General features: G+C 41.9%; 1 protein-coding gene across 2 annotated transcripts; it reads left to right on the top strand.

Annotated features, from left to right (window-relative positions):
- The first annotated feature begins 489 nt into the window (after nt 1-489).
- On the top strand, nt 490-12098 carry POLR2H (RNA polymerase II, I and III subunit H). 2 transcript variants are annotated; one of them, XM_088479763.1, is made up of 6 exons: nt 490-636; nt 5994-6079; nt 11282-11365; nt 11458-11551; nt 11650-11733; nt 11855-12098. In XM_088479763.1, the coding sequence occupies exons 2-6, from the start codon at nt 6007-6009 to the stop codon at nt 11970-11972; spliced, it is 453 nt and encodes a 150-aa protein (XP_088335889.1). In that variant the 5' UTR covers nt 490-636; nt 5994-6006; the 3' UTR covers nt 11973-12098. The 2 variants fall into 2 exon arrangements, with proteins under 2 accessions (XP_088335889.1, XP_088335890.1); XM_088479764.1 differs by lacking the exon at nt 490-636 and adding an exon at nt 701-785.
- Nucleotides 12099-13055: the final 957 nt, after the last annotated feature.

Genomic DNA, 13055 nt, shown 5'->3' with positions numbered 1-13055 from the left:
CATACTGAATCAGGCCCATAACTCACAGGGACAGCAGTTACCACAACTGCTGTCCCTGCAAGTTCCCCTTTGTTAATGGAGGGGATATATATTAATCACAGCTGGTCTTCGACTAGTACATAGACCCCTTAATACATTGGGTAACCAGCACAAATACAGTGAGGACATTTATTTGTACAGTATATTGTAATATTGTATAATCATCATATTACACACATTTTTAAGTACTGTTTTCATATTTCTCCATAGGGAACCCCCATTAGACTAAAAATAACAGAACAAACTATCAAATAAGGTGACTTGTGTTCACATGTAATTTCACTGAGGTGATCATATAATCTCGTATCGTATGGTGGTCAATCAATGCAGCTGCGCTGCCACCACTCGCTGACAGTCTGACACTGCATGGCACACGGCACACGGCCGGCCTAGCGCAGATCACAAGGGCGCATACAGCGACTTCAAGTTCTCACGCGTCAATCACACGAAACATGAGCTCAGGCTGTGGGAAATGGTCTCCCTGGTAACCGCGACCAACTACACAGGAAAGGGAAGTGACGTGCCCGGAACTGGAAGTGTGAATGAAAACGGCGTGCCAGGAGAAGCGGCATTGTATTTTCCACAATCTTTCTATTAGTACGTAAACGCTTTGTCTGTCCTGGTCAGATGTGTGCGCGTTACATATGTCAGAACACATGTGTGTGTTAATGATTGGATGCCTGCGGGGTAGTGTTGTCCTTGGGCAATGTGCATGTACATCATTATATGGGTGTATGGACAGATCGGTAAATGATGAATATACATTTCCATATAATATTTTGGCTGATTTGCTTTCTCCTATTTCCCTGCTTAAATTTGTGTTGCTAATACTGTACAGTGTACCAGGCTTCCTTCTGCACCATGCTTGGTTTCTACTTTGCTGATCTGATTAGTTTCCAGCAGTTGTAAACACACTCATTTACAGTTAAACCCATTTTTTTTTTAATACTAATACCTTGAAAGGAGCAACATAGTAAACTGTGTACCTGTGGTGACCAGTAGTATATGTATGCTTGTTGCAGAAAGTGCTCAGAAAACATGTTTTGGAAACTTTTCACCAAAAACGTATGTACACAGAATGTATTAGGAGGCTACCACTGATGATATCTACTGCTGTTTCCTATTTTTTTTTGTTTATTATTATCACAAAAGCATGGGGGGCTGCTAGATTAACAAATGTTCAAAGTTCTGAAAAGTTTAGTTTTCCGGATCTTGGACCTGATAGGTGACGTCATCTTTAGATGGAATTTTGGCCATTGTAGCCTATTAAACCAAAATTTTGTAAATATTTTAGAAGGCTCTTGACTCTGGTAACTATAGCTTATATGTGCATGTTCTGATGATCATGCATGTGCAGTGTGAAAGTTTGGGTCTGTACCCTAAGTAAAGTAATAGCATAAACTATCACTTTTTCTTATTTATTTTTTTTTTTTTATGTAGTCCACTGTTTAATTGACTTTTAATTATCACCATATGCGATAAGAAAATTAGTCTTATTGGAAAACTCTTCAGAGAGCCTCCATATGCAGAAATGTATCATATTCTGCTCCTATTGCGTAATTCTTGGTTTATATGCACGTTTTGAGAATACAGTAGAATGAAAGGTTTCAGCAGTGCAAACATGGTTTAATCCACAGGTTCTCAAACTCGGTCCTCAGGACCCCAAACAGTGCACGTTTTCCAGGTCTCCTCACAGGATCACAGGTGAAATAATTAGCTCCACCTGTGGATCTTTTAAAATGTCTGAGTAATGAGTACACCTGTGGGGTTTCCTGCAAAACATGACCTGTGTGGGGGACTGAGTTTGAGAACCTCTGGTTTTATCTATTGCTAGTCGCCAGCTAATTAGACTGGTAAGAAAACCTCAGCATTTGCTATGGCTTAAGCTGGGTACACACTATGGGCGGAATTCAATTGTTTTCGCGGCCCGGATCTCCCGTCTAAAGTGACAGGAGATCGCGGGTCGCTATTCAATTGTTCCAGCTTTTTGCGCTGATCGCGCCCAAAGTGATATGGTTTAGCCATGTAAATCTGCTAACCCCAACCAAAGTGCTGGGCGAGATCGCAAAAAGTGCCGTTTGGGCGCCCAAACAGGTCACTTCTCGACTATTTTAGCTCGCACCCCTCTGGGGCTACGAGCTGAAATGGAGCGCTGGCAGCTGATCACGCCCGACAGAAGCAGCAATTGAATAGCTCAGTCGGGCGCGATGGGGCAGAAAACAATTGAATTCCGCCCTATATGATATATTGGCAGATCTTGCAATCCACAATGAATCTCAATAACCATTGTATGGTGTGTACTCCCAAATCCACCCAATTCGTCATTTGATAAATGGATTTGTCATACCTCATACCATGGGAGTGCATCAAAGACAGTTCTTTATAAAGCAGTAACAAAATACGCAGCCTGTGTTGTGTGAAGTTTAATCGATACATGGAGGCCCCAGGGAGAAGTACTACAGTCTTCAACCCCACAGCTGCAGTAATTAGTCGGCTTGGCCGTGAATCAAAATGAAGGCATGAGCCTTTTCTTTTTTTTACTGGCGGGCCAAATGTGTTGGTGAAGTGCATGGCACGCTCTCTATGTGATGTCCACATCCACTCATGGGGTATCCACACCCCTTCTGGGTGTGCACTGCTGCTTTGCAACGATGCAAACGTTTCTTTTACCCTCTGAACTTTTTAACAATGTTGAGCGGTATGGCATAACGGCAAATATGGGTTCCTCTAGTAAATTCCTCCAAATGTGTACCATCTCCCAATGCAGCCCATTTACCAAAAGTGATTCTGCATTCCTGCTCTATGGCAACTTGTTGCCCACCACTGGTATTTGCATACCTGGCTTTATTTATTAATTCTCTCCAAAATCTCTTGAGGGATGGCTCAGCAGTGACCTTGTTTTCTTTATCTATGTAAACACTTCCTTAGTTTTGTCTTGTGCCCCTGGGGCCTGTTACAGAGATGGACGCAAATTCCGTTGTGACTGTGATTCCGTAAATATGCAAATTACTCAGTCGTCGTCTTGTTCACAGAGACACCCACCTCTGGCGTCTCACATCCGCCGCTTACATAGAAAAGTGGGAACAATGGTCGCTTATCGAACTTCTCAGAAAGCCTATGTTGTCTCAGACAGAGCTGCTCTCCTAAGATTCTGTGGCGCCTCCAGCTGCGAACAAATTTGCAGATGCTTACTGGAGCGCATACAGGAAAAGGTCCTGACGTTTTTCTAACCATCCCCCTTTACCTCCCCTAAGCGCTGACTACCTGTCACTCACTTTGCAAATAAATCCTCACTGCGACCGCTGTCACCAATCCATTGCAGTGGCAAAAAATAGCTCCACTACATCCAACATCGACATTGCGTTCATCTCTGAATCGGACCCCTGGTCCCTTCATTTCAGGGAGATGTGTGTTAAAATTTTTTTTATATATTTTAACCGTAACCTATTCCTCCCAGGGTAATCCTACGTAGTGCGCCCAAGACGGCTGCCTCATGTGGTACCTTTGTGGGTGGAATATATAACCCATGGAAGTTATTTCCCAAAATGTCTGCACCAACCCCGCAGTATGCTTATTGTGCTCTCTAGGTTTCGGTTGATTTTAATTATCTTGGTGAGGTTTTCTATTTTTTTGCAACACCAAATCCTTGTACAATGTACCATGTTTTCTGATGTATGTAAAGCGACTTTGAGTCCTATGGGAGAAAAGCGCTATATAAATAAAATTTATTATTATTATTAGTGTGTGTGTATGTTTATGGGTTAGGTATGATATCCCGGCTCTCGGGATGCCACTGTTCAGAATATCGACAGCGGCATCCCGACACCCATATGAACGCAAGGTATGTATTTTCCCTATAGTAACCCTTCCTCCACGGTGCCTAAACCTAACCCCCCCTTCCTAGTGCCTAAACCTAACCTCCCTGCACCCTAAACCTAAGATGCCCTCTCTGGTGCCTAAACCTAACCTCCCCCGCTAGTGCCAAAACCTAACCTTCCCCTTCCCAATGCCTAACTATTCCATTTGCATAAACCTAACCCCGCTACTTTACGCTAAGCTCCCGATACTTACCCTTCAGGATACCGACGGTCGGGATATTGGTGCCGGGATCCCGACCAGAGGGGGATATTTTCATAAAAAATTAAAATATGGATAGATATTAATCGCAGCTGGTCGTTGATTAACACATAGACCCCTTAAAACCTAACATGGGTAACCAGCACATATACAGTGAGGACATTTATTTGTACAGTATATTGTATAATCACATCATATATATATATATATATTATAGTGGCACTCACGGGTCATGAAAGATAAGGATGCGCAGACAACTTTTAACACTCTTGTTCGACGTTTCAGTCAGAGAGACTTTTATCAAGAACTTGGGTTTGGTTAGGTTTAGTGCTCCAGGGGGGACTTAGGTTTAGGCACCCCCCCGGGAGGTTAGGCTAGGGGGAGGGAGGGTTAGGCACCCCCCCTGGGGGACTTAGGTTCAGGCAGCGGGGAAGGGGGGTTAGGTTTAGGCACAGAGGGGGGATTAGGGTTAGACACCCCTAAGGGAGGGATAGGGGGGTAGGTTAGGTTAGATAATACTTACCTAGGGATGATCAGGATTTCCAGCGCTATCGGGCTGCCGCTGCCGGGATCTGTTCCAGTGTCGAGCTGCCGGGAATCGAACCGCCGGCCATGGAGCCGGTGGTATTTCATACCGATTCCTGGTACAGATGTCCTGTTACATTACATAAGTTTTATCCTTTTGTCTCTCCTCTGTGCTAGAGATGCGGCAAAGATAGGGGTACTCTGATTCATATATGGGACTGCCCTCTAATTGCCCCCTTTCAGACTAAAATTATAGGGAACCAGTATGAACTACCGGCAGCTCAATAGCGACCGGTTGAAATCCTGACCGCGGCATCCCGATATCTGAAGAACCCGATGGGTGGTAAGTATGCTATCCCTAAACCTAACCCTCCCCAGGTGTTGACTAACCTTAAATTTCCCCGGGGGGCCTAAACCTAACCCCCCCCCCCTCCCCGTCTGAGAACTAAGCAGCCCCGCTTACCTTTGTTTGGGATGCCAGCTGTCGGGATTTCGGCGTGGGGCTAAAGATAGGCGTCTGGATTCGACGCCTATTTTTAGTCATGGGTCGGGCTCCCACTGTCGGGATTCCGACGGCTGGCATCCTGGCCGCCGGTAATCTACATCCCAAATTATAGTGCTGTTGTCCGAGATCATGTGTACAAGTCTAGAATGGACCAGATTTCTGGTTAGTCTCATACTCAGACATTTCTAAATCTTGATACAAAAAAATCTCTCCTTAAACTTATTAGTAATGAAGCGAGAGTGGTGGTACTGGTTCATTGGCCTTCTGTTGTGGCCCCTGGTTTAGTTGGACAGTGTTAAGTCTTCTCCTTCCTATAAAGCCTTAATGCCTCGGCACCAGGCGTAGACATATGTTACCTAGCTTCTCCCCTCGCCGACCATCATATATATTTTGCCTCATACTTCGCTTGTGTAACCGACAGTCTTCCCAGGACCCCTAACTTCCCCTCCTCCCTCTTTTTTTGTCTTTCCCTTTTTTCTTATGTTCTGCTTGTAGTATATGTGTCTGTTTTTTGAAACGTGTCCTCACAATACGCTTTGACTATATTTTGTGAGTTTTTATAGTTATTATATTCCGTATCCGAAACAAAATGTTATATTCTGTATTATGCTAATGTGCCAATGCTGTGTGATCGTACTTGCATGTTGGTAAAATAAATCTTTTTGAAACTCAAAAATAAAGAATTTACAAAAAAAAAAATTGCGTATTAAAGGAAAAAACAATCTACGGAATGTGGTTATCGGGCAAATTGAATAAAACTTTTAAGTATTGCACTTCTTTAAAATTATATATAATTGTTATTGTACCTGTGACCTGGATTCTTAACTATCCCTCTTTCCTTTCTCAGATAACTCTGTGTCATGGCAGGTATTTTGTTTGAAGATATCTTTGATGTGAAAGATATTGACCCTGAAGGACGAAAATTTGACCGAGGTAATGCATTATTTATTCACATGTATTTGTATAGCGCTAACATACTCAATGCCACTTCACAATTAGGAACCAATACAGTACAAATGCAAAATAAAAAATAGGCAAATTACTCAATCAACTTTTAACTGTCAAGTTTTAATAACTGGATGGGCTCACTATGAGTGCACTACAACTGAAACATGTTTTTATTGTGGTTGGCGTATTTTACTTTAGGACAATTCTATCAGTAACAGAATCACGTTTTTACAGTGATAAACTCTAATCATTAAACTGCCACCACTAATGTGACCCAACAGAATCGCTTAAGTACTATCTTGTGTAAGTTCTCCTTGATAAATCAGCTTACTTTAACAGTAAGTAGCAGAATCCCCATTCATGAGACAGGTTACTATGTGCGTGTACACAACATTGATAAAATCGGCTTCAAGAATTTTTCACAATTGTATTGCAAGATGGGGACATCCAGGGGATATCTCTGCATACAATTGGTAACAGTATGACAATTTGTGTAACCTGGGCACATTATTCACTAAAGTAGCGGAATCACCATGCTGTGGTTATGGAATCACCAAGTGGGTAATGAGCATGGTAAAGTATACAGATTACAATATGTCTGCTACCTACTAATGCAGCTACTAATACTTATATTTCCTACTATGTTTTACAAAAGGTACATTCAAAACAAAATCAAGTATTATATTTATAAAATGTAGCCTTTACTGAGCCTCTGGAACAGGAGGACTAAAATAATATTGCCCCCTGTTATTAATATTAGGGTGTTGCAACAACTTTTAACATATGTGTTTCATCCACCCAACAATTGTCCTCTCTTTGTGGGAAAATAAACACAAAATTTATTGAGAATAATATCCAACACTCTTTTTCAGGATTATTTAAAAAATGACTTGGAACAGGGGTCATTGCAGCCTCTGCAATCAATGACTGAGATCAGCTGTATAAATGGTGGCACCACCTCTTTAGATTTACTCACGGGCATAGCCAGAACTTTGTAGGCCCCATAGCAACATTTTTGAGGGGTACCTCAACAGTGCTTCTAGAGAGACACCTCTCATTCATTCTGTGGCCCAAAATATTGCCCTAGTTCATATTATGCACCATACTGTAAAAGTGCCCTAGTTCATTTTATGCCCCATAGAAGTTCCTTAGTTCACATTATACCACACAGTGCCACCAGTTCATGGCATGCCACATTGTATTACCCTCAGCTCACAATATGCCACATTGTAGCGCTGCCAGTGTACATTATGCCACACACTGCCTCCAGTTCTCATTATGCTTCTACCTGAGGGAATGCTTCCTAATGCAGGACATTTAATTTTGAGTGGAGATCTTCTTAATTTAGGCACAAAGACCCTTTCTGGGACAGTTCTAATCTCAGTGCTTAATTCCTTCCCCCCAGCTTCACAAAGGATGTAAACAAGGAGAAGCCTACTCTCTGACAGTGCTGGGCTTACTGACTAGCTCAGCTGCGTATGCGAGTGTGATGGATCATATCAGTGTGTGGCATTACTGAGCGGGAGAGACAGAGATCGCCACTGACCAGTCCCCCTTTTCAGGCCCGGGCAATAGGCGGGACCCACTTTCTTAGCAGGCAATTTCGGGAACTTAATAGACAACTATATAAGCTGGTTCCAGGGCACCCTAAGCCTCTGGGCCTCATAGCAATGGCACCCACTGTAGCTACGCCTTTTGGATCTGCTTCCTGATCAAAGGAGCAACCTAAAGTGATTCCAATACCAAAAATATGGTGATTCTGTTACCTCATATTACAGCCTAGAATAAAATGCTAGGACCAGCTACTTTTAATATAAATATAAAACTGAATTTTGAGGTAATATCTAAAAATCTGAATAAATAATCAAACATTTTTGCTATTTTCAGTAACGGAATCACTTTTACTGTTGTACGTTTTAATTTATCCATATCATTGAGACAAAATTATTTACAGCTGTGCGTGAATGAAAGTTTCTACAGTGTAATTCGTTAGGCAAATACATAATCAGGAGCTATTTCTAGATGCATGTAACATTACTTTAAGACCTATAAGACCTGAATATGTGGAATAAAGTACAGTTATGAGACAGGGATAACACCTCGGCAGTGATTTTGCTTATTGTCAATGTGTCATCAACTGAAATAGAGATGTTAGTAGCTTCTAATGGAAAGATTATTAATAGCTCAGTTTTTGAAAGTGGGAGTTTTGTCTGGGAGTTTGAAGTAGACATTTAAATGTATTAAAGGGTAATTTTAAAATGTTTGGGGTTAGAAGCCTAAGTAGAGCTAATAGATAACAGTACTTTTTTTTGGCAGTGTGCAGAGAATTTTAGTAGGAGTGCTAAATAGTGCATTTGAGGAATTGCCAATGACATTCTATTTTGTGGGTGTGTTTTTGAAGCCAGCACACTACTTTTTGTGTGCCATGACTGAGATCGTGGTCAGTACTGAGGAGAAAAATGAGCTGGAGCATGTAATCAAGGGCAGTAAAACCTTCATAAAATGCAGAGGACTCCGTTGCACATATTTGTAGAAATATAGTAAGCCACCAGCCATGGTAAGGCGTCTCTTCTCAGGTGGGCCTACACTACATAATAATATCCCCATTTAGGATCATACATTTATGTATTTCTAAATTGATAACCAGCTTACCTGCAGGCACCCTAAGATCCTCCAATATGGCACTACAAAGATCAGCATTCCCTCTGAATCCATATATGCTTCTCAGAACAGTTATACACAGAATAGAAATTGCTGAGAATAAATTTATTGGCCCATCACAGGAACAAGTAAGGGAGGGGATCATCTGGACAAGAAAAAACAGGACACAAACTCCCCCAGCACTCTGCACTGGGCTAGCAAAAGAGACATGCACCCTAATAATAGAATGCAGGGGACTTAGTTACACACATTTGCAAACATTCTTAAAATGGGAGATTGCCAGATCAGTACAGAAGAATTTAGAAATTGAGAAAGTTGTTAAGAGAGTTGGAAAGCTGTTGATAAGTAATAAAGCTGATATTTATGTGGGTATAAGGAGGTTTGGTTGAGTTAAAGTGTAAAGGGGTTAAAGTGGTAGGGAAGAGAGATACGTTGAACTGAGAAAGGCAAATGAGTGTTCAGGAAATAAAATTAATCAAATTTGGGATAAAAGTAGCTGAAGACAGTGACCTATTTTACGTTAAAAAAAAAAAAAAAAGAGGATCCACTGAAAGAAGCAAAAAAAAAAGATGTTAGAGGGAATAGTTGAAATTAGAAGGAGAATGTGGCTCATAAGTCTGAATGTCAAAATCACCCAGATGGTGGTGGGGATGTATAAGCATGAAAAATTAGGGGACCAGGCCAAGAATGTTTACAGAGTTTCTGGTCTGAACTAGAGAGATCGCTAAAAAGATGCGGGTTGAGGGGGGAGTTTGAAAATAAAGTTTCTTTTTCAGAAGATGAGTGTAGATCAAGCAGAAGAACTTTGAATATGCAGCATTTGGGATAGAATGGAGTGCAAATCCACTGTCTTGTCTGATCCAGTAATGAAAGTGTGGGTGAAGTGGAGACTACCATGTGAGACCACAGTGTTCTGCCCAGGGTCATTTTCACGGGCACGCAACTCCGCTCTTTTTACATGCCACCCAGCACTTTGACAACCCCAATTAGATGGCTCCCCCAGAGCTAGCCTAGTAATAGGGCGATTTTGCTGAGGTCTGTGACGTTCATATAACGGCATTGCGTGTTACACTCTGCTGCTCACTTTGGGGGAGCTATCCGATGGGTCTGCCTCTTTAAAGAAGGGGAGGGTCTCTGATGGGAGGGAGATCTGTGCACGGTCAACGGCAGGGATATTGCAGCGAGGGTAGATGGGGAGTGCAGACATGCAATGTGGACAGATATAATTGTGTCCAGCAATGCACAGTCAGCAAACGGGCAATATCTGCAAGAGTCTTTAAATATTATATGGTATTACACTGCCCCCACCCAGCTGCTGCTTAATGCCATCCGGCTGCAACATTTTCTGGGGAGAACACTAAACAGTGTCTGATTGTGTTGGCCGTTTTTGTTATTGTCAGAAGTTTGAAAGGAAGGGTGGTGGTTAGTTTGTTTCAGTCAGATCATATATTTCATATGTAGCACATTTAAAGGGTATGTTATGAAAAGGCAATATGTTTGGTTTGCTGGATTTGAAGAATGAGAAAGAAGTGTAGGGAAGATGTGGGGGAATTAAGGTTTGGTAATGTATCACATGCTGCTAGAAGCAGAGGGATTGAGTAGAGAGGTTGATTGTAAAATCTTGGTGGAGATGTATCAAACCTTGGAGAGAGAGAAAGTACCAACAAATTAGCTTCTTAAGGCCCCCATGCGCGGTGCGGTATGCACCACGTGATGGCCGATCCGATGGCCGACATATCGGGCGGTCCCCACACACAGAGTGATCCACTGCCCAATAGAGCCACCCCCACCTGCACATAGGACTGAATGGGATCGTACATCGCTTTACGAGATCTTATGTGCAGCATGTAAGATCTGGAGGAGTGATGTACAATCCCACGGGAGCGTGCACTGGCCGATATCATGCACATACACGGTAAGATACAGCAGCGATATCGTACCAATCCGTCGGATTGGCTGCTATATGGCACCGTGTATGGGGGCCTTAACTGTCATTTTATAGATTGTTTGAAAAATTACAGAAGCTGATTGTTTGGTACTTTATCTCTCTCCAATATTTCATAAATCTCCCCCTTCTTTTCTATTAGCAAGTTAAGCATTTTGCAGCTAGATAAAAGATAGCAAAGATGTTCATCAATGTCAGAATGGAGTGGACTATTGAGTATGGATGAAGGTGCAGAATCTGTTGTAATTCTAAGGATAATGCCATGGTATGATTGTTAGAAAATCAGTTAATTAAAGATTTCGGGATCTGATAGAGGTTTGAGAATGAGTGGCATGGCACTAATTCAAAAGAACAAAATAATGAGAAATGAAATCTGCTGGTTGTCCAGGTCAGGGTACTGGTGAATACAGTTTCTGGATGTAGCAGATAAATGATTCATTGTGGTCTTCAGATGTATTGATGGAGATGTAGCAAAGTAAATATTTTAGCCCATCAATACATGCATTAGTGATGCAAGCATGCCTTTCATTTAAACTCGTTGTAGGCCCTACTCATGCCTTTTTATGTGTGTTCTTTTCTAGTTTCAAGGCTGCATTGTGAAAGTGAGTCATTTAAGATGGATCTAATTCTTGATGTGAATATACAGATTTATCCTGTGGATCTAGGTGAGTGTGTGAGCATTTTGTAGGGTGCTGTTGCTTTCCTTTTTGTATATTAAAATGGTACCCTGAAATACATATGTTTTATCTCTCCGCAGGAGATAAATTCCGCTTGGTTATTGCCAACACACTCTATGAAGATGGCACATTGGATGATGGCGAGTACAACCCAAATGATGACCGTCCTTCCAGGTGCAGTAGTGGTGTGAATAAACAGAAAATGCTGGATGACTTCTTTGTGGTACTAGGAATGTTAGTAGTGTTCACTTGACAGTGTTTTTGTTTTCTAGAGCAGACCAGTTTGAATATGTTATGTATGGAAAGGTCTACCGGATAGAAGGGGATGAAACATCCACAGAAGCCGCCACTCGCCTGTAATTATTCCCACTTCTCCATTTTACTCCTCACATGTGCTGATACTTTCTCCACCCTTCACATCACACCACCTTTCCCTCATGATGTAGCCCATAGTAACCGTATCCTGCCTCCTTATAGGTCTGCGTATGTATCATATGGTGGCCTGCTGATGAGACTGCAGGGAGATGCTAATAATCTGCACGGATTTGAGGTGGATTCCCGCATTTACCTCATGATGAAGAAACTTGCCTTCTGAATGAAGATGTTGAGAAGAAATTATAGTATTGTGCTTTGAGATGAACTCTGCAGTCTGGACTGGGCTCAGTGAGTGGTAGCTGCTCTCTCACTGAATGTTTTTGTATTTAATTAAAATATATTTTTATATGTTCTCTATTCTTTTGGAGGAGTGAGGAAATGCTGTTTACCTGTAAAAGGCTCTTTGCAGTGCTGGATAAAAAAGTTGCATACATAAAAACCAATGAGGTGGTAACAGGTATCCTTCAGAATTATAATCAGTGATGGGTTTATATGATGGCACATACTGTCAATTCTATGCGTAAGCTGATGTAGTGACTGACACAAACCTGCTCAATATAAACATTTTAGAGCTAAATGGCTATGACTGCTGCCATCAGTATACACTGATGTGTATATATATATCTACATAGTGGTTTAAGCATTATGAACAAGAAAATATCTTTATTTTTTAATTGCATAAAGTTGTTAGAACAGATGCAAGCACACAGAGTCCTGCTTTTTCCAAATTGTCATTGTGGTCATTCAGGTGAAGACAAAACCTGCATGTTCTAATTTATTTTGTAATAGAGAAAACCTGCATCCATGAATTGGTCTTTAATTGAATTGCAGCTAATTTTTCAATGAAAACTTAATTCAATCTCCATTTCATATCTACAAGTCTTTTCTTGTTTCACACACCTTAATATGTTTACCCGTAAGGAATATTGTCCACCATTTCTGTGCCCAAGATGTCTAAATTATTCTCTGGTGGCTAAATGCATGCAAGTTTGTTGTTTCTGGCTGGGGACAGTGCCCGTCATTCAGAGGTGCTCACAAGAAGCGAGCGCTCGTTCTGAATGAGGGCGGCCGCTTGTATATTTTAGTGCTGCCTCCTGGTCGCTAGCTAAGCTGTGGGTTACCACCCACAGCTTTAGCGACCGACCAGGTTGATGGTCACAATGGTCAAGACCATCGCGACCATCGGGGCTTGCGACAAGACCCTAAGGTTGGGTCACGGCAACCGTAAGCCCCAGGGAGCTTCCTGCTCTGATCGAGCAGGAAGCTCCCCACTGACATCACTGCTGATGTCAGTGCGGCCGCC

Source organism: Taudactylus pleione, unplaced genomic scaffold, assembly GCF_031769625.1.
Source record: "Taudactylus pleione unplaced genomic scaffold, aTauple2 ptg000244l, whole genome shotgun sequence".
In the NCBI taxonomy this organism is placed as follows: Eukaryota; Metazoa; Chordata; class Amphibia; order Anura; family Myobatrachidae; genus Taudactylus; species Taudactylus pleione.
This window is presented reverse-complemented; position numbering and strand designations above follow the sequence as displayed.

Bases quoted from the DNA above. Each gene is read 5' to 3' on its own strand.
- POLR2H (XM_088479763.1), top strand. From the start codon at position 6,007: ATGGCAGGTATTTTGTTTGAAGATATCTTTGATGTGAAAGATATTGAC. The intron at 6,080-11,281 runs GTAATGCATTAT...GTTCTTTTCTAG, and splicing joins AGGACGAAAATTTGACCGAG to TTTCAAGGCTGCATTGTGAA. The intron at 11,366-11,457 runs GTGAGTGTGTGA...ATCTCTCCGCAG, and splicing joins GATTTATCCTGTGGATCTAG to GAGATAAATTCCGCTTGGTT.